At 39.3% G+C, this 25,733-nt stretch overlaps 1 protein-coding gene across 1 annotated transcript in view; it reads left to right on the forward strand.

Annotated features, from left to right (window-relative positions):
- The window catches only part of BCAS1 (brain enriched myelin associated protein 1), a 48,731-nt gene that overhangs the window by 8,682 nt on the left and 14,316 nt on the right, over nt 1-25,733 (forward strand). Inside the window, exons 3-9 of the mRNA XM_068416257.1 lie at nt 282-865; nt 6,419-6,574; nt 7,136-7,180; nt 11,281-11,421; nt 14,574-14,609; nt 14,953-15,156; nt 23,386-23,553. Coding sequence (XP_068272358.1) covers nt 282-865; nt 6,419-6,574; nt 7,136-7,180; nt 11,281-11,421; nt 14,574-14,609; nt 14,953-15,156; nt 23,386-23,553 — 1,334 coding nt within the window. The remainder of the gene's footprint in view (nt 1-281; nt 866-6,418; nt 6,575-7,135; nt 7,181-11,280; nt 11,422-14,573; nt 14,610-14,952; nt 15,157-23,385; nt 23,554-25,733) is intronic.

Consider the following 25,733-nt stretch of genomic DNA (forward strand, 5'->3'; position numbering starts at 1 on the left):
AGCTGAGAGAGGGCTGTGGAGAACATAAAATTTGCACTAAATTCAACAAGGAGTGACAGAAAAGAAAATCAGACGGGCAGGTCTGATAGATGAGTGACAGCTTGTATTTAGCATGGGAAGACAACAGGGTCTCTAAACAAGCTGCACTCTGTGTGGTCTTCCCTGAGGCTCCACGTTTCAGAATTAGTTTATTAAAGAGCAAGGCCACCATGATTAATTGTACAACCAATATAACTTCTTTGCTCTGCTGGATAATTACTGTTTTATGCTTCTGTTTGTAGTGGATGCAAAGGCAAGTGTTGCACGGGATAATGTGGCCGTTTCTTCCCTGGAGACAATGGAGCAGAGCCCCGTTCCCGAGGCGGGCGGGCAGAGTCTCGGGAGCGCTGCCAGGAGAGCTCTGCCATCTGCTAAATCCCGCTCTGTCTTCGCGTTTTCATGGTCTGTACCAGGGCGTACTGAAGATCCAGCTACAGATTCATCAGCTGGACCGGCAAAACTTGATGTCACCTCGGAGGCGCCCAGAGTGAACAAAGCACCGAGTGACAGTGTGGAGGTTCCCGCGGCAGCTGCGCAGGAGGAAGGCGCACATAAAAACCTGACCCAGGCCCCGCTGGCAGCATCGCTTCGTGACATCGATCTCTCAGCACCAGTGACACCTGAGGGAGAGGATGCGGCCGCCTCAAAGCCAAAACAAGTAACCTTCTTTGACAGGATCTTCAAACTGGAGAAGGGAAAGGAAAGGAGTAAAACGCAAATTGATACCCAGGAGGAAAGGCAGACTTCAGACCTTCCTGACGGGCACATCACAGCGAGAGAGGCTGCTGGATTACAGAGCACTTCAAACAGCGTCCCGCAGGGCAAGGCAAGTGCTTGAGTGGGAATATCAATTTCACTCTTAATGAAACCTCTTAGGAATATTAATAGTGCAGGACAAGTTGATGTCATGATGGCTGTGTGAATGAATCGGTGTTGCTCTTAAAACTATTGCAGGTAACTCAGTGCAGGGATGGCTGAATAGAGGTATGGGAGAAGGCCCTATGGTGGAGTGGTAATGGCTCTGATGTCTGCCTCATGGCTCAATGCTGGCATCTGACCTTGAGTTTAAATTAATTTGTACTTCTCTGTAAGATTTGGGCAAGATAGTTGTGATCATGCTCCAATGCCAGGATGATGAACAGCAGCCAGCTGCAAATGAAAGCAAAAATACCTGAAAGTAAAATTGTTTCTTATACTTTAGGAGCTTGAAGGTTGACACTGGATGGTTTTAAAGATGTTCTTTTTGTGCCATTCTTAAAATAGTCACTCTTGAGCAATAGCTGCTTGTTGCATACCCTACATACCAGAATAAGGAATATTATGCAGTAGCAATTTTTGTACTCTTAGCTGTTGTGATTTTTTTTTTTCAGTCAAGGAAACATGGTCCCTTAGAATTGATTTTACAGGATGAGAATGTGATATAAGAAATTAAGTAGTGTGCTCTCTCAGATAAGTTAATCAAAGGAGCTGAAAACAGATGTGGGTTTAGATTTTACATTTTCTGCAAAGTTTGATATTGGCAAATATACTATAGGATCAATTTTCAGGAAATTAACTACTGAAAAAGTCCATCTCCTGGATGGGGATAAGTGGCATAACTCATTAGTTCTGCTGGAGAGGTGCCAGTGTACACTAATTGGTGATCTAGCTCAAATCCTGTCCAATATCAGGAACAGGAGGGAGAAACTAGCTGCATGGTCCCCTCATCAGAATCTATGTGTAAAAGCCATTTTAATAGTAACTGCTTTTATTGGCCTAGTTCAAGCTAACAAATAAGACTGCTATATGATCGCTAATGCTTTGAATAGTGTTGAACATAGTTCATAAGATGCTCACTGCACTGACAATGTTGAGGGTTGTCCCCAAAAGTCTCTTTGATTTCTGTTCTTCTACCTTGTCTTCTCTGTCTTATGCCACCTCAAATATGAAGATCTCATTTCTTGTATAAACTTATAAATTGTAATATTTTTCTGAAGATTCATTTGTAAGACTAAACGGTTACATTTTTGACCGTTACTCTTCAGAAGTAGCACCCATCACTAATGCTTCAGACAGCTATATATGCGCATTTAAAGAATCCACAGTCTCAACTGAGCAGAATATAAAGTCATTCTCTAAATAAACAGAACAGGGTGAATAATGCAGAATAGATAATCTATTCAGTGCATACTGTCACTTCTGTTTGTAGCTTATAAGACTGAAGCTTTTCAACACTCTAAATTCCTGCAGTTATTCTTTGTATGTATTAATCAAAAATAAGTTTTGCCTGTGGCTCACAAGAATTGTAACTTTTACAATCAAATGCAAAATTCATTATTTCTTATTTTGCTGTGACTGTGAACAACAGAGTGTGAAAGGTCACAGTATGTGCTGTGGAAGTAGTACAGTGTGAAACACTCTAATGAAATAACAATCTGAAGTAGCTTTAACCAGAAGTCAGAGTTAAACATTTGCTGGTAGCAAATAGTTGTATTGGGAAGCTCAAGTAAGCAAGTGTTTGTAATGAGCAACCATCAGGGGACAGGACAAATAATCTAAATTTTATTCTGCCAGTTCAAACAGATACTAGAAGCACTGTTCATTCAGATCAAGCTTTTTTATACCAATAATGCCTAGCTTTCTTATTAATTTTGAATTCTATTCCAGTCTTCAGCTTATACCTATCCACATCCTGAACCTTGCTGAGAATAATCTGGAAATCCCAGGCACTCATCAGCTCTAGGTTATGTTTGGTGTGTGTGTGTCTGCAGGATCCCAGCCCACACAACAGCTTTTTGGTGCCTGGGGCCTGCTTGAGGACTGGTCTCCTGTTTAACAGAAGTGCCTGTACATCTTTTACACGTGCGCTTAAAGCTGTACCGCTGAAAAATCTTTGAGGACTCACAAAATTGGGGTTCGAGTTGCTCAGTGTAAATGAGTGGCAAAACTCTATCACAGGGGAGAGTGGAAATTTTAATCTTATTCTTGAGTTTCTGGACTGTAATTTTTATCTTATTCCTCAAATATGAAAAGGAATATGTATTGGGGGCAGAGAGGAGTTAAGGACCTTTTCTGGGAAAAATATATCAACTAAACTCTTCTGATATATTGCCAGAATTAATTCAACTTCATTTCTAAAACAAAGGCTGTGGCTCTGCCTTGCAGCACAGTTGCCTTCTGTTCCCTCTAAAGTTGCTAGTTCTTATGTAGGATGGGAGAATGACCAAGTCTAATTTAATTGCTGTTACTGTAGTAACTACAAACTGTTACCAGATAATTGTACTAAAAATCCAGATATTGCTGCCAACAGTTTCTCCTTTTTTTTTTTTTGGTGGATTATGACTTGTAGTATCTGTAAAAGCTAAAAGCAAAGCAAAGTTTCCCTGAACTGAGTGCCAACACAAAACAAACAGCATTGCTGGTAAGTAAGAGAGAGGCTCCACAGTTGTAGCTTAAGAGCTGCACAAACATTCTGTGTTTGGTGAACCACTCTTTATTTTTGTGGTCTACAAAACTACATTCAGAACACAGCATAATTAAAACAAGGACAGAATTCATGAATTCATGAAGCATTTACTATGCAAGCCAAAGAAAAGATAAATTATATGCCTGAAATGTTTCACTGAGCCATGATTCATACAAACAAAAGTGCTGGCAGGAATACATTCTTTTGATATGTTTTTCTAATGACTGAACTGAAACTACAGTATAAGTATTTAAGGTGTTTATTACCCCCAAATTTGGCTCCTCAAAGAAATGAATGAACATTTACATAGTATCTGTTAACTTCTAATATTGACTTTCTTCTGTTATTTCTAGAGTTTTCTTTCATTATTTGCCTCCAGGGCTTTGCGCAGCATATTATGCAGTGAGCTGCCACAGAGGTTTTTGTGGTTATTTGACTATGGCTCTGAAAACGTGATATTGTAGGACTCCATGTTATCTCTCCCTGATTTATGTGCTGATGGCCTGAGTCTGTGCTCCCTTCTACAGCAGTATTCCCAGGAAAGCGTAAGATGGATCACAGCATCTCTCAAAGTCCAGATTTGAGTTGTATCTCAGTAGCTAACAGCAGCCTTGGCTTGGGAATCCTGGTGTAAGGTTCATCGTCCAGTAGTGGGCCGTTACATGGCCCAGTTGTGCTCTGCAAGTCAGAGTTCAGGGATTTTTGGACGGCGTCATGCCTGAAGCTCTGCACAGTCTGCAACAGCTTCACTTCTGCAGGGCAAAGGGTGGCTTTAGCAGGGAGATACCCTGGCATGGCTGGTGCTGCCAGTGCTGGTACCTGTCACCTCTGCAGCTGTCCCAGGTGGTATCTGCTGATAACAGCTGTGTTGGCTCAGTGCTTAGCAAAAAGGTCCCTTCCTCCTACACAGTACAGCCCAACACCAGCGCTTGGGCTTATGTGTGTAAAAATAAAGTTTGCTTATTTTTGTTTGATAACATCAAGTAGTGGAGAGTTCGATAGCATCAAGTACTTGGGTTATGAAGTACTTGGGTTATGAAGCTAGGTGTTTTTAGCAACATTTCTGCCTCTTGTTTCTTTGGTCTCTTGCCTCATGCCCTTGTTGCCCCTTTAATATCTGAAATAGAGCCAGCATTTTTCTTGTGACCAGAGCTCTTTAGATGGCATCCCTGGAAGCAGCGCTGCTGAAGCTGGTGTGGCCACGCATGTTCTGCATGGAACATATTGTTCTTGGAGCTACTCTGGCCCGTAACTGGCAGCTGGACGAAGTGGTGTGTTAGACCCTTGTAAAAAACTTCTAAATAGCCTGTTGAAGCACTCTGAACTACTGTGCTGTGTTTCTTTCTGGGTAAACTTGGAAAACAGTGGGTGGAGAATTAGACAGAAGTCTGTTCTTGCAAGTAAAACCTTGCATATTTTAACTCCTTAAATGCTGTATGGAAACTGACTGCTCCATGCTCATCTTTCCTGATGTCAAATTAACCCTCTGAAATTTTAATTCATTTATGCATCTTTAGTCTTCTCCTTTGATTAGTGACCTACAGAAATGTATGTCCTCTGCAAATCCTATACAAGTATTGTTTTTAAATCTCCTGGTACACGGAAAGGTTCTCAAGAGTACAATTTCAAATTTTCCTAATAAAAATGGCACTGAACAAGTATGTCTAATTGGGAGGTCAGGAAAATACCCTTGATATCACTTATATATCCAGTCAGATTTTGACAGGCAGTGATTCAAAGATGCTTTTTATTAGAGACACCGAGGCAGGCTCATCTGTTTTATTTCTTGTCCTATTTTTCCCTCTGGAGTAATCTGGGCATCTAGTATCCTCACTGCTGCTTCTCTAGTCACTGGTTCCTAAGTGACAGATGTGTATGGCTGTCTAAATAGTTGGGGATAACTTCTGCTAAAGAAATATGGCACTGCTATGATTATCCTTTCAATAATGTCTCAAATCCTCTGCCAAAGGCAAGGCCATCATCATGCTAGGCACAATTTATTTTAAGAATTGACAGATCCAGCCCTGCACTTACAATGCAGACAGACAACAAGGAGGGGGAGATTACCGGTAACAAACTCAGATATTACTAGGCAGATGTAGTACTCTTCAAATATTAAAAAGGGAAATGCTGAATGGGACACGAGGACTAGTCTCAAGCTCCTCTCTCCTGCACAACGTTTGTGTTGGATTTACTTGTGCAGGCTCAAGGCAAAAGTGACCAGAGTGGCAGGCAAATTCAGTGTAAAAGGGAGCCAAGCTCTCCAAAACTGGCCTAAGAGGAGTTTTTTTTAAAAAAACAGACCCTTGTTTAGGTGTCTAAACAGTAACTGGGTAACTTAAGAATATTACATACTTACAAGTGCTTGAGCACTGGAAAACTATTTTTAGGCTCTGGGAACTGTAATTCCAGGAAGGGAGACAGCAGCTCCATCTGGCTCAGAATTATTACTTTGGGTTGTTGCTTTTTTTTTCATTCGTTTAATCTGTACTCTGTTTGTGCTTGGCAGATAAAAATTATTTCTGAAATTGCAGAATACAGAGTATCGGAAGCAATCTTTGTGTGGTACAATCAGACACTGAGCCACCAAAGGCCAAAATCTCAGTGTTTGTTCCTATTCACAAGTTCAGCCTTGAAAAGAAAAAAGCAGTGTTGTTTGGGATGCTGTGTGCAACTTTACTTGTGTTTGTCATACTTGGTAGCTGAGAACAATGTTCCTCCAATCAACAGCAAATGCTGAATATATTAGAAATGAGGGGAAAGATGTATAAATGCTCGATTGTTCTGAATACGTAGGCTGGAGAAGTATGGTTGGAATTAGGGTTGTGACTCTCAGAGCAACATAATGCAAGTCACAAATGTTACTTTTGCATTCCACTGGAAATTAAGCAAGCTAGGACTGAGGAAACTCTGCCCCTTTTTTTGTTTTTTTAGGAGATAGATGAGTGCAACCAAAAAGACCTACAGAAGGACTTGGCAGGTGACAACGGTCTCACTGCTGAGCAACCTGAAAAGGCAGAGGTAAAACAAGACAACCCCCAACCAGCTGCTGCAGTAGACAACTCTGTCATGAGTTTCCTTAAAACACTGGTAAGCTTTTGCCTTTCCTTTTCATCTATAGGCTATGCTTTAAATTGTTTATAAAAATCCCATGTGGACCTAAATGTAACACACTTGCTGTCATGGGCCCTGAGAAGTAATGGAGCCAAACAGAGGCCTTGGAGAATGACTTGAGAGTGACAGAGAGATGTGTAGGTACAGTGCAGTTATGATCAAATGATGACGACCTACTCTGGAAGTTTCCTCTTCTGCACACATACTTGTAGACCTGGAGGTATTTAGCTGTTTTAAAGATTTTTTGCACGATGAAATTTTATTTTGTAATATCTCTAAAAGTTCATTTTTATGGATTAATTGGATGTATAATGTTGAATAATATATCTTTGATCCAGATATTTTTCATTTTAGCCATTGACTTTAAGTTGTTCTTGAGAAACATTTATATTATAAGTTTTCCCACATAGGAGGGAAAGCAATATCTGTACTTTCCCCTTTGTGCTGGAAAAAAACGCTTGTTTCAAACGTAAGATCCTTCAGATCTTCTGAAAGACTGAGTTGGGTGTGACTGTTTTTTTCTTGAATATATTTAAGGTCTCCCCAAGCAAAGCTGAAGCCAAAAGTGATTCTGAAGACAAGGTAGGTAGATTCTTTATTCTGTCACTAGTCACTAGATGTTTTTGACACACATTTCCTCTCCATAATGTTGCTTTTTCCCCAATTGATATTATCATTTGATGCAATTAAAAATATTTTTCCCCTGCATAAACCCCTTACATGTGGAGATGAGGATCAGTTTCTTTTTTCAAGTGGGATGAATTGAACACTCAAGCTGTTCTAATAGAGTACATCAGGCTGTGACTGCAAGTGTGTCTGGTGTTCCCACTGGGAGCTGAAATCTGTATTGGCTGGACAGGTACAGAACCAGTCTGAGAAACGCTCCTCTGTGTAACGGGCAGATGTGGCCCCTTTCCTTTTAACAAACCATTTGTTCTCAGCTTCCACTGGCAAGAGGAAACTTGGTGTTAGTATCCATGAGCAGTGATGGTCCTTTATATATGAATTCAGAAAAGCTTCATTATTACATTAATTATTTGTTACTAGAGATATTGAAAATATCAGGTTGATCCAATGTATTTGCCAAACTTAAAAAAACACTGGGGAAAAATCTAAACTGTAAAAACTTGAAGTTGAAAACATAATCTTTTAAAATGGAAAAATGTAGGTGTTCAAAGACTTCTTTTCCCCTTCTTTTCTGTTAAGTTAGTGCCAAAACTTATAGTTTCAACAGAAGCAGAACTGAGATGATTTGTATTAAGCTGCCTTCTACCTTCTGGTGTTTCCGTGGTCTACAGGCATGTCACTGACTGTCTGAATAACTGGGAACTTCCAGATTAAACGTCCTTACACATTGTTATGACTATAATAACTAAAGCTTTTCTTCAATGCCTGTGATAAAATTCAATTAATGCATAAAGAATGAAACCCTAAAAAAGGAAATGGTCGTTCCATGCAACTATTAAGTAACCAAAATCACTATTGGCCTCAACATTTTTGTTTTCATCCCATTTTTTTTAACCCTTTTGTCTAATTCAATTTTTATATAGCCTGGTACTAAAACGGTGAAGTCAGTCTTTCCAGAAAGCTCTGAGTACATGGGGGATACACATCACTCCCTGATTGTAGCTCAATAATTCTGGAAATTGTCAACCAGGGCTGAGGTCTTCTAAGAAACCCAGAAAAGGTAGCTATCAAATTGCACTGTTTCAGTCAGACTTGTAGCTCTTTCAACAACTTCTGAAAAATCCAGTTGTTCAGTCCTGTTTGCATACCCATGTCCTTCCATAGCAGGTGACTGCTGGTGCAGGCGTACTGTAATTTGGAAACAAATATGCTGTTTGGGTTTGGTTTGCTATCACACCTGCGAGGGTAAACAAATCCAGATGACTAGCAGGATATGTAAACTGATTATACAGAGGTTAAATGGGAGTTAATTCCTTTATTTTCACTAGTGTTTTCCTGATACAAAGAATGACACTTTCACTAGGAAAAATGTTAAAAAGTTTAACTTGGCAATTGCCATATAGAGAAGCTGCAGATTTTACAGCTGATATATATAATTAATTAATGGTCGTCTTTTCCCCTGAGAAATAACTTCTCTCTTAATGGTAAAGATGTGTTCTTAAGTGAGGCTTACCCCTCCGTGCAGCCTGAGCCTCTCCTGAGTGCTGGGGGGCTTTTGCATGGTTTGGCTGACACACGGACTGCTGTGTCTTTGAGTCCCAGTTGAGCTTTGGTTTTGGCTGCTCGTGCACCCCCTTTGCAGGGAGGAGCTGGGTTTTATCACACAAGGGATGGTACGTTCCCAGCATCTCTCAGCAGTGCTCTGCCATGGCGAAGATGACAGACAAGCTTTCTCATAAATCTGCAAAACAGCTCCAGCCCGCTCCAGCTTTGCAGTGCAAACAGGGCAGCATGTTCCCTCCTGCTGAAACGCAGAGGTGTGCGGCATTGGTGAAGCTGAACTCGGTGGTTTTTGTAGCAATGTGCTGTCATCAGCGGTGCCTCTGGCTTTAATCAGCTGGCTAAAGACAGGTATGCTTTCAGCAGCCTGGGCACACCCTCAATGGTTGTCATTTCATCCATGTAAACACAAGAGCTTAACGTGAGTTGAGTCATGCTTCCTTGGATTAATTTATCCTCTGCAAGTCTATACGAACCAACACGGCATTCAGATCAGATCTGCCCCAGACCATCTATTTGACCCTTTGGTAGCAGATCCTGACTGTTCCCTGCATCACTGTATGTTCAGGAATACTGGGAATTCTACCGAGTACTGGGGAAAATGGCCAATTTTGATCCAACTGGCCACAGCCTCTTCATAGTACAAAGGACTTTGTAGGAAGCATGTAATTGCACTGAGTGAAACAATCTTGAGCCCAAGATCTCAACTTCACATGTTCGTATGTTTTACACTTTATTCTCTGGACCTTTTCTCCTATCCTATTAGTTGTGGTCAGCCACGGTGCTTGATACTTCACATTGCAAATGCTGTAGGCTGATTGTATCTTTGGAGTTTGGGTCTCTTCATGTTTCCACAGTTCCTGGAAATTTTTGTCAACTCATTTTGAAGCTTTTTACTAAGTTGGAAGCTTTTATTTTTGCATTGTTCCAGTGTAAAAGAAAACACTGAAGCTTGTAAAGGGACAAGCTAATTACCCAGATGGTGAACATTTGAGTCATTTTTCATTAAAATGTAACTTTAAAAATTTTTTTCTTCACTATACATTTGTCTGATTCTTAATTAAATCACGAACTAAATTGCCTAAGGGAGATCAGAATTAAATCCAGGATACTAGCAAGTAGTAAGTAAAAGAAATACTGCATCCTTCTTTGTACTAGGTAATCAAAAGCATGTTACTGCTTTAAAACCTGACACTGTGGGACACTGAAGAGTGAAGAACACTACCCCATGTCATTTGTGATTAGTCACGTTATGGGCATACATGCAGTGCAGCTACCATAGAACAGACTCTTGTGTTAACTTGTTTGTATGTTGAAGCTCAGTTAAGCAACCTTGGAAACTTGTGGGTTTGTCCCCGCCTCTGTTTTTATTATTGAAAAGCTGAAAATTGTGAAGAAGGAAGGAAGGAAAAAAAGCCTTATTGTTCATAACATGAAGACTTAAGCTTTTTTTCTTCCACTAATAAATCCAGAGGGGTTTTTTTGAAGACTGTGGGGTGAGGGACAACAGCAGCAACTTGAAGAGTGAAGTTTTGAGGAGGTACTTGAATTAGGATTAAAAAAATTTTTTCCACTGCTGTGAAAAGTTAAATGGAACATCTTAGGAAATGTTGCTCAAGTTTTTCCAGACTTGTAGAAAAGTCATGTATTTGAATAGGCCCACCTCTACCCTATGCAGGTTAATTTAGTCTGCACTGAGCTGTAGGTAGTCAGCTATCACTTCTTAAAAATAGCCTGATGCTGTGTTTTTCCCATACAGACATCTATCAGTGTTTCTATATTTTATAGCCCTTTGGGGTGGATTTTTCAATATGCTGCCTGTTTTATTTTTTTAGAGATCCAGTCTCTAACATCAGTGGGCAATGATTCCCACAAGTGCCTCCTGCAGACGCTTGGAATGGAATTAAAAGGAAGCAGCACTTTCTGATTCAACACTTTTAGTATTAGTCTATCATTACTATTTTTCTGATACTTTCATTTCTAACTTATTTCATGAACATTATTGCAAACTTGAAATATTTTATGTAGCATGTATCATGAATATTCATACTGCCATTTTCCTAAATAATGCATTATGCAAAACATTTCAAAGTCTATAATACTGCAATAAAAAGGATGAAGGTATTTTCAAAGATTTATATATCTGTCTACTTCAATCTTATAAATCTCAAATTTAATTAGTTGCTCATGAATTTACTTACAGAAATCTCAGTCTTAGTGGGATTTGGGTCTCAATTTAATGAAGGATTTTGGGGGTGAATTGTGGTTTAATTTTGAGTCAACTGGATTGCCCTAGCTTTTATATTTATTTTGCTACTCATGTGAAAGAAATTCTAAGGAGAACTGAGTAATTAGAAGAAAACATAATTTGTTGTCCAGGGCAAAAAGGAAATGTTTGGGTTTAATACTACATGTATGAGTGTTTGAATGTTTTTTCATGAACCAAATAAGAACCTTGCAATAAGTATTCAACTTCAAATGCTGTTGTACAAAAGGGATCGAAGGCAGAAAAAGGCCATGGTGGGCAACCTGCTCCGAAGACAGCAGCAGAAACCCAAACTAAAGGAGCCAAGAAAAAGAAGGCAGAGAGTCCCAAGCTAGGACACAGTACATTTAGCAAACTCTTTAGGCATAAGGTCTGTATGAAACTCTAGCACGAACAGAACCCTGACCAGTAACAGATGGATCCTGTCACAGAGCAAAGTTACTTAATTGGTAACTGAAATCAGCATCTGGCCAGCTGTGCAGTGCTCCAAAAACTACTGGTGTGAGCGTTTCTGTGCCATGTGTTATGAAAACAATCTTCATCTGCAACATTTCTCTTGTTATACCATCTGTGAATTCAGGATTCTGAAACAATTCCTCTAACCTTCCCTGCTACGTGCTTCCCAGTTACACTTACTAATGCTGACTAAACTTCCCTGGCCACTTAAAACAAAAATAAAACAAAAGGTACTGACAAACAATGCATTATACAGCTACGAACAGCGCCTGCAATTGTAGGACAGGTTTAAGAGCTCAGTCCAACTACAATTAAGGCTTTATGATCCACATTGCCTTAATGTTTGGTGAACTGGGGCATCTGATATGGCACAGAGAAGGTTGGAATATGGAATTTCCTTCAAAAATAGTTACTTTTTGTTGAAAACATGAAAAGTAAATGATTTTCTATCTAAACTTTGAATTCAAAGTTTGGTTTTCAAGGATACTCTAAAGTTGTTCAAAATGCATGCTTTTCCTGTAAGTGGCTGTTTTAGAGAACATTAGCTTTCATTTTAAAAAAAAAAACCCCAAAAAAAAACACACACAAATTTTCATCAGCTTTGCTCTCAAGGTCCATATTTGGGCATTTCTGCATTCTCTGGAGATAATCTGCTCTGATGCTCTGTGGCAAGGAAGCGGAGAATTGTAGGTTTTTAGCCCAAAGAATGTAGAAGCAGAGACCCTTCCACTGGGGGAGGAAAGTAATTAATATTTAATGCTCACTCAAAACACCCACGTGGAATTTCTGGTGAGTAGGGGGCTTTATAATCAAGGGCACAAGGCAAAGGGAGTTCTTTAAGATATTTTTCAAAACAAAAATGTTCTTTCCACTGTGTTCTCACTTTTGAGATAAAAATGTCATTCACATCACTGAAGGAATAATAATCTTCCCAATGCATTTAAGTCTACAGTTCTTGCCAACGGCTTAAAGTTAAGCTCTCATATCTATTACATTGAAAGCTAAGAGTTTTTATATTTAACACAATTAAAATATTAATTACTTTTTCATAATGATTAGGGCTTCTGGCTAGGTAAAAACCATACCTGGCTAGCATTTTTTAAGGTGCTAAGCCTCTTCTACAATAGTTCAAAATCTTGCAATGAGTTCTTGGGAGAGATGAATGATTTTTCACTAGGCTATTTGATAGAATTTTAAAGACTCTTGGTCTGCAATGAAATCAATTATCTCAAAGGAATGCAATAGCACTAAATTTTTACAGTAATAACTTGTATAAAACGTCATTACTTTTAAAGCTTTTACTTTCTAAGCTTATTTTCACAGCTTGCTTTACACATATAAAATACAGAAGCAATAAGTGGGGTATCATTTATTACATATTAAGAGTAAAGGAGGTGAATTAAAATGGTGCCAACAGTTTGCTTGTAAGGCTGATTGAAAGTGGAAATTCAAATCAGAGCAGTGATGTGACAGACAAGCCCTGGAGTTATCACCTCTAGTAAAAAAAAAAAAAGTAGTTCTGTTTATCTCTTTTCATTTGAAATGCCTTAGCATGGTGTGTCAACTAGATGAATAAGTAATGAATTCCTTTATTTGAAATCATCATTTTAATATATGTAGTAATATTTTATTTTAAGCACTTCACTCTCTCTGAAAGTTTTGTCTTGGCAAATATCCCAAAATGCATTTCTCAGCACCTTAGTTAAGAAAACATTTACTGTTAGGTTAACAAACATTGTTTTTCAGTGTCTTGTGATTTACATAAATACTAACTTTAAAGCAACTTGCGAATGTTATTTTCAAACTGCAATGTGCATCCTAATATAAATCCACAACATAAGCTGATGGAATGGGATTTGGCTGTTTGAAATCAAAGACTCAGTTTGGACAGCATTTGACAGCTGGGCCCCTGTTGGGTTTTATTCCCATCCATGTATATTTGCCTTGCACTGTATGCCACTTTTGCTGTATAACTGTACTGATTTAGGGAATTTTGACTCAGAAGGGTTAATCGCTTGTTTTCAGCATTAGAACTGAAGCCAGCTTGTGGCATTACGCTACTTTTTACCAGTTGCTCTGGATCTTGTTCATCAGAGCTAACCACAAAAAGAAGTTCTTGGCTCCTGCAAAATACCTCGCATCCATTCTTTCAAGAAATCTGCAAAGCGTGTGGCAGGCTGCCTAAACCCAGGGGTGCTGGGCTCCCGTTTATTTGAGTTTGTGGCTTGCTGCTCCTGTTTTTGTACAGCTCAGATACTCATCTTCAGCGTAAGCTCTGCTGGATGTTAGGGTCAATAGATATGCAAAAAAACATCACTGGCCAGAAAGGAGTTTAACAAACTGGATCCCTCCTGGCTTTGTGTATTTTGATGAAACCAGGAGACCCATCACTGTGAATGATTTTTTTACTGAAGAATAAATCCCTCCTAATGCACAAAGGTGTGAGTGGATGGACTAAACCAACCTCTAACACCTGCAGAGCTTTTTGTAGAGCTGCAACTCCTGCTTCTAAGTTATAAAGCTACTGCTGTTCTGTACCGTTCATTTTCAGGCAGTCATCTGCCTATGTTTTGTATCCCAGAAAGCAAAGCCTCCTGCTTCAAAGGCGACGTCAGCAGGTCCCTGACTGGTATGCAATTCTCCAGTGGAAAAGAGCCAGCTCTGGCTTGTACATGTGCACTGAATGTTGCACACGCAGACCCAGCTCAGAAAAAAGTCTGCTGTTATCTTAAACCCCTGTGTAACGTCTTGCCTGAAGAAACTGGGAATGCGTATGTAAATACACACATTTTTCAAGAACAAGTTGAGGGCTGCAAGCACAGCAGCATGAGCACAAAGTAATTCAACCCAAGGCTGCAATGCTGCTGCAGGTAGCAGGGTGGGAGCTGACAGTCCCTTCAGGCAGCCTCACCTCTGCCAGAGATCAGTTTCCATGGTTGCAGGAGCCAGGACTTTCACAAACATTCACTAAAAATAATCTGTGACACAGACAATTCCTGAACTGTGTAAGTGTGAGCACTGACGCTGCCAGAGACAGACTTGTCTTTGTGTTTTGTTTCCCTTCAGGCTGCAAAAGAGACCCAACAGACAACTAATACCAAAGTGAGTAGGATGATTCAAGTTATCTGTATGAATAACGCAGTCAAAGGGTAATTATTCTCACTGTCATTTTCAGTCTCAAAGATAGTGTTTTAATTTCTTTATCAATTAATCATCTCTTTATGAAGGGTGGGTTGCTATGTAATTTGCTTTCCCTCTTCAAGACATTATTTTATTTGAAAAGACAGGGATGCAGCTCATAAGCTGCACCTTGTTGCTTGGTGTCTCCTGTGTAATGGTGGTCCACTGCATGCTTACCTCTTGTACCAGGTGGTGCCTGAACGTGCTGCGAGTATCTTGTCCTTCACACATTTCCAACAGCCAATGTATTCCCGTTTCTTTCTAGAGCACTGAGCAGCAGCCTGTTACCTCCATAAAATCAGACAAAAACATCCCTTCCTCTCAAGAGCCGCAGACAGCTAAGCAGAATACAAAAGCCCCTGAGCCTGCAGTCCAACAGCAGGCAGTGGCCACCGAAGCCCCTAAAGAGGTGACGAAAGAGAAAGCATCATCCACTCCTATACCGCTGAGCAAGCTCTTTTGGAAAAAGGTATGTCTGGATTTCGGAGGTGGTCCATCCCACAGCTCCATCTTCACTCAGCGCCTAGTTATTGCTAAGCATAGGGTTGCAGCAAAGCAGTCAAATCCACAAAGCTGAGCATGTCCCACATGCTAGGTGCACAAGGGGCATAAATGATGCAGTTACAGATGCATACGTGAGCTTTGGGCGGTCACATGTACACGTGGCTAATAATGGCAGTTAAACTCCTGCAGAAGAATCTTATAAAACTGTAATCTTTTAAACCTGTCTGTACTATTTTTGAATGATGCTATGGAAGAATGAATATTATTCTGCCAATTCAACACACTTGTTAAAAGTCCTACAGAGATTATAGTATTATTTACCAAATTATATCATTAATAGAAATACAACTATAAGCACACACTTCATTTTTGAGAACTGTTTGATTTAGTTCTAAATGTCTGAGAACCTGGAATCCAGTGGGTTTATTCTTACTCAATAGAAAAAGTTTCATACCAGAGTGGATCAGTCTTTAAGTTTGGGGATTGAGGTCAATTGCTTGGGAAGACATATTTTTCCTCAGGTTAAATAATGATTGTAACTAAAATTAGGACTAACTTCGAAAACATGGTTCCTGTTTCCATGATCCTCAGTGGTTTATAAGCTGAAGGCTTATTCTTTTCTCATTTTATTTAAGAGAAGAGCTGTATTAAACTTTACTGACTCACTGTATGTTGAATAACTGCTTTCCTGGGCTTCTGTTCAAGTTCAAATCCCAGAAATGAAATGCTTCCAAACACACAGATGCTGACTGAGCAGCTAGCCCTGCAGCTTCTTTAGCTGTATTTTCCCTACTGAGCAGTGATACTGGAGATACAGTTTGGGTATGTTACTCTACATTAAAAAAAAAAAAAAAGGTGTTTAGATATTTACAGAGTAAACATGCTTGAAAAGGATCTAAGGTTGAAACATTTGTTATTTGGGACTTAATTTCCTGTGGAACTGGGTGAATCAGGCACTTAGAATGAGAGGAAAGTTGTGAAGAAGAGGGAGAGGGAGGTTTTTTATGTAGTTATTATTGCTACGGAAACCTCCTCCTGTCTGAGTAGTCTGGGTTATTTGAAAAGAGAGGTGGGGGAAGCAGGATGTGTGCTGAATATCAGGACGAAATAAGAAAAAAAAAAAAAAAAGGCCTTCTGGCAGATGGTTGTATGCAGTTTCAGTGTAAAACTGAGAGTAATAAATCTGGTTTGAAGTTCAGTATTTTCATAACGAAGTAACAAGGCCTTTTGTGTATTTGAGAAAGAAAGAAAAAGCATATAGAAGGGAAAGTGTTCTTGCAGAAAAATAGCAAAAAATCACTCCTGGGGGGGAGTGATTGGTGGTGATGGTTGGTTTAAAAAAAAAATATGGATCTGATAAGGTTTCGGTAAGATTTCAAAACCTTATTTTGAAGATTAACCCAAACTAATGTAGCTATAGATATTTTACTGCTCTGTATAATGTAGGTTCTGCCCACAGTGAACACCAGCTCCCCATATCTCCTATTATAGCTAAGCTAAACTAGGTCTAGCTAACTACCCTCTGTCTTTTTAACCTTACAACAACCTTCACATGAAGTTCTGGGATCTCAAACATCTCAAAGGTATAAACCTTGTACCAAAACTGTCTTTCGCTTTTATTTGTTCATAATGTTGGGTTTAATTTATCCTACATCATCATTAAAATAAAGCTAATTTCATCAGTGAATGGAAAGCGTAGAGAACTCTCTACAACTCCAAGCAGGTTTTGGTTGCTACCCAAAATATTAAGGGTTAGTTAAATCATTTGCCCAAATGCGCTGAACTACAATAGTACATCAAATCTGACTTTTAACTTTGTAAAATCAGGCCATTTCTGCTTAGTTAGAACTTCTTGAGTCTTGAATTGTTCCAAGACTAAATGTTTTTGCAAGTTTTCTAGAGTAAATTTCTGCAGTAGAGAACTGAATTTGGTCCTAAGGACATTAAAAAAAAAAATCTGCCTGCTTGAGCACTGAATCCTTACCTATAAAAGGCTGATGTTGCTTTACTGGATTTTCTTGACAGAGAATAATATTATATTTCCTTTGATGAAAGATCTTGGTGACCCAGTCAGCTTGAAGCTAAAAAAAAAAAAAAAATTAGGATAGATGTTACAAAAAAAAAAAAGTCCTTAGACTACAGAGTGGCCTCAAGCTCAGCTTGGTTTGAGGATTCTGTCTTTTTTTTTTTCCGCAGTGATTTTCTTTTTCTGGCACCCTTAATGTACTGCCCTTTTGCTAGGATAGAGGAATGAAGCCAGCAACTGTTCCAAATAGGTATATAATTCAGTTGTGTAGTTTTCCCTTTTGAACTAACAAATAGCAACCACAACACTCAATAGATCCAGGATTCAGATCCAGCTTCTCTTTCCAGACAGTCTCTCAAATATCTATCTTCTGATGAGCTTTCACTTCAAAGTAAAGCTAATGAAGTGCCTGTCAACACATTGCAGTTAATGCTGCTGCTCTGACTACAGACGAATAAATATGTAAAAGAAAAAGAAATAAAATCTTTATTCAACTCCTCAGATGGAACCACTTTGCCTGCATTTGCCCCATTTCCTGATCAGTCTGCACAAGAATTTTTGTAACTGTTACTTCTGTTTGTCATACCAGCATTTTTTTCCAAATACTAAGGAATATTAATAGAAAATTACAGTTGGTAATTTCACGTATTTGTGTTGGAAACCTGGTTTTCAAGACCTTGTAGATATCTGATCAGGGCAGAGAAACATGATGCTTCATTTATATCTGATCAAAGCATGCCAGTAAATGATGGAGGAAAGTGACTGAGGGAGTATTATTTAGACTGTTCTGTGAATTATCTTTAAAAGCAGATATATTTTTTAAAAACTAGAATTTTAAGCTGTTGTAATTCTGTTGCCATACAAATGCAGAAAAAATCATGCCCTTTCTACTGAAATAGATTATATTGAATATATATAATACTGAAATCTCTACATAAATACCACTACTGAGGTATTTATGCACTGACAATAGAAACAGCAACCTGGTTAGCTGTTAAGTGAAGCAGAATAACACCTTTTATTGCTGAGCCTGCAACCACACTCTGCCATAGGAAAGCAAAGATAAATAATTGGGTGGAGTGTGCAGGTAAATGTTAAAATTACCAAGGGCTTGTCAAGTTCTATCAGGCAGGAGAGGAGATTCTGGCCATTTTTTGCTGGGTAAATGGATGAAGAAACTTTGGGAATTCCCTCTGGTTGAGGGAGTGAGGAGGACAAGAAGCCATGGGCTTTTGGGGGCCATTTCACAACCTGTCCGATTTGACCCATGACTGCTGGCAGAGCAGGGAGGGGCCTTAGCCTCCTCAACCCAGTGAATAAAACCAGTGGGACTTGTGAGTCAGGACCATGCTCCTGGGTTGTTTACAGACCAGTGTGGATTTAACCATAAACTGACAGCAGTTAATACTAATTGGTTAATAGTCCAGACTGTCATAGCTCAAGACCTGCTGAGTGGCACCTTCAGGCAGCAGCTGGAGGTCACAGGGGGCTTTTCAGGGTGGAGGTCTGAGAGCACGTTGATGGCTAAAGCTGAGCTACCTTAACTGCAGCAACCTCTGTCGTCTTTGTATTGGCAAAGGAGGGCAGGAAGGTGGGTTAAAGCCTCTCTAACCCTCTCTGCTTCCTGCCTGTGAGTCTGCGAGTGGCAGGAACAGATCTCAAGCACAACTGCTCTTTTAAGTGGAAATTTCTTGAGCAAAAGGTCATCTCTCATCTACATTGTTAAGATAAAAGAAAAGCTGCTTTATAAAGAAGGTATGACCCAGGAAAACCAGAACTGTTCCTTGAGTCTAATGAAATGCAGTGGAGAGTGCCAGTTCAGACTCCAGCACAAGATCAAAGCAGGTTTAGTGTTTACCTCAATTTTGAGGAAAGATGCAGCAAGCAAAAGGAAAACTCCTATCAAAGTTATCCAGGTCACAAAATTACACTCTCATAAGGCAACAATTTGTATGATCAGGAACCTAGATAAGAAAATGGTGTAGTAATAGTTCACCAAAATAATAAGAGAGTCTGTAAGAGCCAGACAGAGGACTCAAAGTGTAGAGACAAACTTTCTACCATAACTGTTTTAAGTAAGTTTATTACTAGAAGAAAATTAGGGATGCTATCGTTTAAGAGATGGAAGAATGCTTCCCAAACATAGTGAAACAGAGAGCCTAGTAAAATACTCTTATCTTTACTAGTTCTGTTTTATAAATTACTATTTTGAAAAAGAAAACAAAGGTACTTCTGTAACAGGAAGAACAAAGGATGGCGCTCATCTTATTTCTTCAAACAAATGTATCTTGAAATGTTTTCTGAGCTTGGCAGAGTGCCTTTAAAAAAGGAAGATAACCCACCCAATAGCACTTCTGCCTCCATGGTGCTTAACAGCAGTAGCTGCTGACTTAGATTGAATGTATTATAGTTTGTGTCTAAGGAAACTGGAGGCAGAGTTTGGACCCATGGATCCAGCAAACTCAGTTGATGCAATTTATAGGTCTAAGGTGATAATTTACATTTATGAGAACACTTATGCATTAAAGACTCATCAAGCTGATAGAGCTAGGCTGCAAATTATTATATACAAACTGCAGTTTCCTCCTAAAACTAGTCACAAAACTTGATATAATTTTTGGTTTTCTCCCAGGTGAAGTAAAGAAACTGAGCCCATTGCTCTAGAGAACAGTTTAGGTTAACGTAACATCATTCAAATTTTATTGACTTTATCTTTGTCAGGTTCTTCCTATTATACTTTCAGTTCCTGCCAGAAACACCTTGGCGATTCTCTTGAATGCACAAATGGAAAATTTTCTTCTAGTTTCCTACGGGAAACAGGAACAAAATTTAAAAACTCTGTTCTTAAAAGTATGTCAGAAAACCTTCTTAGCTGGAAGGGGTTTTCCCCTCTCTGCATCTCTGAAGATGATCAGAGCTGTCACCAGTCTCCAAGAACCTGCCACCTTGGTCAGTCTTATTTGAGATGATTTTGTAATGTCTCTAGAGTTTCCTTTTGTGGCAGTGTATCTGAACACTCTGATCTGACTGCATAGAAGGTTTGGAGTCTCCAGCCTTGGAGATACTGAAACCTCACTTGATAAGTTCCTCAGCAACCTGATGCAACTCCTGCTTCGATGAGGAGGTTGGAGTAGGCCTCCAGAGATATCTCTGAGATCACAAAATCGTAAAAGAAAATGTTCAGCATCAGTTAATTCAGTCTTACAGAGGGAGGTGGGTATACAAGAATGATTCCTGGAGATAATTACAAGAAAATTATCATAAAATTTTTAATAGCAATCCTAAGATCTCAAACAAGATAACCTGTACCTTCTGCAACAACTTTGACATGCCTAATAGAGTACCAAATCTAAGTAACTGCATAAGCACATTGGATAGTTAAGTTTAAAAAAAAAAATAAAAATTAGATATACTAAAACAGGATTTAAACTTTCTTAAAGCCTCCTATGGAATCCATCAAAAAATGTACAAAAAGTCACTGATTACTTTAAACAAATCAATCTCTCAGAATAGTTGACTATCACTTAGCTCTTTTCTTTGTTTAAATAGACAGTGCTTTTCAGAGTTTAGCATTTCGCCCCAGGATGCATTTGTTATCAGTAGTGACACTAAGGTCATTGCATAGACATAGCTTGAGAGACAAAACTTATTTGGGTTGCAGCTGTAACAGCGTAGCAGCAATATGATCCCAAACTGTAATCTTTAAATGATGAGATCCCAGAAGCTAGGTTACTGCTTTATTGAGCCACTGTTTCAACTCATGCAATGAATCATTTCCTTCAAGCAAATAGATGGTGAATTGATTATATGTATGTGTGAATAGGCAGAATTATAGATTAAAATTATTACAGATTGATTATCTCAAAAATGTTCATAAATATAAATTAAATCTACAATTCCATGGGGAAGTGGACTGTGCTGCAGTCATCTCAGGCAGCAGGAGACAAGGAATATTTATTCCCTCATCATTCTTCTCTCCCCCACCCCACCCCCAAGATGTTAATTTCTTCCACAAAAAAAAAGGAGTAAAGAACAAAGCAAAAGATCTCATGCTGCTGTAGATGTCCATGGTGAGGCCCCATCTTGCATGCGGGGTCCCCCCAACTCAAAAAAATTATAGAACTAAAAGGTATAACACTGAGAGAAAAATGCACAAATATATTGAATGGCTTCTGTATGAAGAACTACATAGATTAGGATATATTTTTTTTTTTGGCTCAGAAAGGAGTTGGCAGAAAGGAAGATGACAGCAGCATACAGAATGACTACTGTAACATAAAAGGTGAACAGGAAAGATCGGTTGTTGCTCAAAGTAAAAGCAGTAGAGTATCAAATAAAATTATTTGGTGACAAACAAAAATAAACTACTTTTCCACAAAAAAAAAAAAAAGCATTCTTTAGCTGTAGAATTCTTTGCCACAGGATGCTGCTGGATGTCAGGAATTTATATCAACTCAGAAAATGTTTAGCTAAATTTCTGTAGGAAAAAAATCCATAAATGGCTATTAAACTAAAGATACTACATGGGAATCACCAAATTGAAGACAATCGGAAAAGTATATGAGTAGTACTGTAAGCTGCTGCTGGAGGAGGCAACCATTTTTTACCACTCTAAGTCAGAATATGGGGCTGGGGTGAATTTTTGGTGTTATCTTTTAAATTGTTCTCATGTTCATGTGGCTAAAATTAGTTTGTTCAAAATACATGTAATGCATACTCATAGTTAAGTTCCTGTAAGTATATGTAAAAATTATGGAATATAAATAATTGAGATTTATTTACAGCAGTTCTTTCCTGTAGTAACCATAATACACATTTCAGCTGTAACAATGCTGTGTTTTTAAGCAGCAGCTTGTGTTGAAATGCCAATACCTAGGGTAACTGCTTCCATTTGATTCAGTATTGGAGGCGGAGGTTGCAACTTACCCTGCTTTTATAGTGTTCTGTGCCTTTCTGCAACAGGCTGATAAAGGGCTTGCTTCAGGTCAAATTACCTGGTTATTAGCATAATAGCTTCTTTTTATGACAGAAAGGAAGATACTTCTTTATACAGTTACAGTGGGATGGGATTAATTAGTAGTTCTTGAAGGCACAGAAGAATGTTTCTTACCAGGGCAGAAGAGCAGCTAAGGAAATGCGTGTTCAGCCTCCTGCCCAGCTGTGTCCACCTCCCACAGCAGAAATGTGCCTCCTGTTCACCTATCCTGCTCTGCAGTCTTTGTTGTTCACTTCAAAACATTGAGCATTCCCCAGACAGCCTTGAGAAGGCTGTGGAATGAGACGTGCAGGAGATTAATCAATAAATCTTATGAGGATCCATTTTTCAGAGGAATTTACAAACCACATGCCTCTGGTTGAAGTACTACTATAACAGAAGGAACTTTCCAGTAATTCACAAAAGCTCAGCAGGACCTAAAATCCTGCTCTAAAGGCAATGTTGCTGGGTATCCAGCAGCTTTTCTTGAACTCAAATGAGGGTCAACACTACCCAAGAGGGTGACCGCGACCTATGGGATTAGGTGAAGCAATAGATGAGCTACTTAACTACCTTTTACCTCAAGAAGTCATTTATATCTTTGCAACTGGGAAGAGGAGCTAGTGTGTGAATGTGACCAGCCTGAGAATGCTGTGCCTGGGACATTGCACTTCTGTGTTACACTAAGATGGGTACTAAACAGAGTTTTAATGATTAATAAAGACCATGGTGTGTTTTAATTATTTAATCCTATTCTTTCTTTTGTGTGCAAACTTCTGGGTATGATCTTTCTCATTTTTACTGATTTTACCTGAGTGTCATCTACTTATGGTACATACTACTGTTAGTGTAAGTAATTTTGTTTTCTTTTTAAATCATAATCAAAGATAAATTATTGTGTTTGGGAACCGGTACTGCAATTCAGTAAAGGCTATTTCTTCAATTTAAATGAGTGCTTAAAATCCCACCAACTTATATACTTTTTGAATTGGGATGAATTAAATTCCTGAAGAAACCTGTACAGATACAGTGACGCTGAGAATGCTTTCTCAGCATGTTTGTTCATGATGTACCAACTTACTGTACTGCTGAAGCACTTTGATTGTAACCTCTTTAAAAAAACAACCCAAACCTCACTGATTAAGTCTGAATTTTTTTTCCACTTTCTTAATATTTGCCCAAAATAACCTCAGAACGCATCGGAAGAAGCAGACATCGTAAGCAGTGAAAAAGCAGATACATCTTTAGAAGCAGTGGCTCCTGACAAAGATGAGAGTAAGAGCCCAGAAGCTGCAGAAGTGAAACCTAGAAGAGAAGAAAGCAAAACCCCCAAAGCAAACCTGAGGAAGTTTTTTAAACTGGTAAGTAAAACACAGAATTTCCCGAGTTGAGTGTGATGTGCTCATGGCACGGCTGGGGGTGGTAATTCTTGAAAAATCTTCTGAAAATAAACGTCTGTAAGAGTGCAGGAGTGAAGCTTATGCCCGCTTCCAGAGGTGTGTGCCTGTGTGGGACCCCGCAGCCCCCGGCCCCCCGCGCAGCCCCCCGCGCATCCCTGCGTCCCCCCGCGCATCTCGCGTTCTGCATCTCCCTCTCGCGGCTTGACCGGGAACAGCCCCGGGGCTGAAACTTTTTGGCAGCTTATGTGGGTAGGCTAAACTGGCATGTAAAAGGATACAATTGCTGCTTCAATTATGTTATATATTAGATGGAAAAAAAAAAAAAAGAAGGCACAAAGTAGAATCTAAACCCCCTTCCCAGAAGAGTGGAGGGAAGAAGTAAACGACTGAGGTGATGATGCGGCTGGTATCGTCTTGTGGTTATAGGTATGAAGAGCTGTCCTGGTGGATTTGTGTACAAACAACAGCCAGACAGTATTCCTCAAAAGAGTCCAGAAAAGTGGCCAGGAAAATAATCCAAGTCTAGAACTAGCGCTTCTCTGATTAAAATTGTAGCAAGCCTTGAGGATTTATATAGCAATTGAGCTATTTTGGCAAGGTTTGCAAATATGTATGAAAGATTTCTATTTTTAATCAATGCTGGTTTATTTTCAGGCAGCTACATGGTGTGGGTGTCAGAGTAGCTTATACATTAAAATGTGAAGAATGTGGTTTCTTATAACACAATGTAATAAATAGCCCAGGTTGTCTGAACTGTCTGCTCTCAGGTACACGCTGGTACATACAGCTGTGAACGGTCACATTGTCAACAGTTAAAATTCATGAGTCAGACCCTAGAAGGTACAAGCAACACCTCAAATCCTGTTTTATTTTTTTACATCCAAAAGATTACAGTGTTCCTTTTGTTTTCATTTGTTTATTAGCCTGAGCCCAAACCGTGACAGGTGCATTTACTTTTTCTTCTTCAGAGTTATTTTACTACATAGTTCCTCTGGTGTATTTGAGGATCTAAGCTAAAATTCTTAGTATCAGCCAAGAACTGTGCACCCAAGATTCCTTTAATTCCAAATAACACTTTACAAAATCGGTCAATCTGGGAAAATCTGAACCTTTTTCCTAAATCCAAGGGGACTTGTGATCATCCTGCATAGAGACTCATCACCATGACACACGCTAGGCACGCAGAAGGTGATCCAGGAGCAATGTGTATCAAACACTAACGTCTGTGGCAACCATGACTTCAAGTCATGTCACCCTACCAAAAAAAAAAAAAGCACCAATTAAAAAATAAAGCTATTCCACACCTGTATTAGTCACCATGGAAATGGAAGAAAACAGAGCTATGTTAAAAGTAGTAGCTGTAACGCTGCTCTAATCAGAGCAGGGGTTTAATCCAGATTTTGGCCTAGAAAGACAGAACTAGAATGTAGGCAAACATCTACCCACACAGGAAACAGAATTGTATTAACTGTGTAACTGGTTTTGCAGCTTTTTGAAACCTTTAGTATTCATCTGCTCTACTTTTGGCTGTCAATTTCCAAACAGATCGTGGATTATTTTAGTATATTTATTGTCCTTTAAGTATGTCCCAGGCTGTTTCCTTTGAATACCTTTTGGATTACTGGATCACTGCCATGCTGTTGTGCACAATCAGAGCTATGTAGCTGCCCTACAGCTTCGTGCTGATTGGTCAATCAGTACTTCTGATTCCTAAGGCTAGATACTAGCCTTAGGAATCCTAGAAGGATTTTAAGCCACTGTTAAACAACTAGCTGCTGTAAAGCTTTTGAACTAGCGATGAGTGCTGAAAATGCATGAAATGTGTAAGACTCCAACATAGGCTTGGTTTTCTCACAAGTAAAAGTGGGGGAAACTCCAGCACTGTGGGGCTGAGAGCTGAGTACTGTAGAGATGTCTAATAGGGCCCTTTTGCTCAGAATAGCTATACGGGCAGATTGGATTATACTGGGAGGTATAATTTCCACTCAGAAAAGGTCTATTTCCACCGTAGTTTTCTTTTGAGGTCTGGCTACCCTACAGTAACAGCCATAAAGGGGAGGAATTCCTGAGCCAGCTTTGCAATAGCTAGCTGATGTCCTGGTAGCAGGGTAATTCTGGCACCGTGGAGCTCAGAGCAGAGT

The sequence above is a fragment of the Nyctibius grandis genome, chromosome 19 (assembly GCF_013368605.1).
Source record: "Nyctibius grandis isolate bNycGra1 chromosome 19, bNycGra1.pri, whole genome shotgun sequence".
In the NCBI taxonomy this organism is placed as follows: domain Eukaryota; kingdom Metazoa; phylum Chordata; class Aves; order Nyctibiiformes; family Nyctibiidae; genus Nyctibius; species Nyctibius grandis.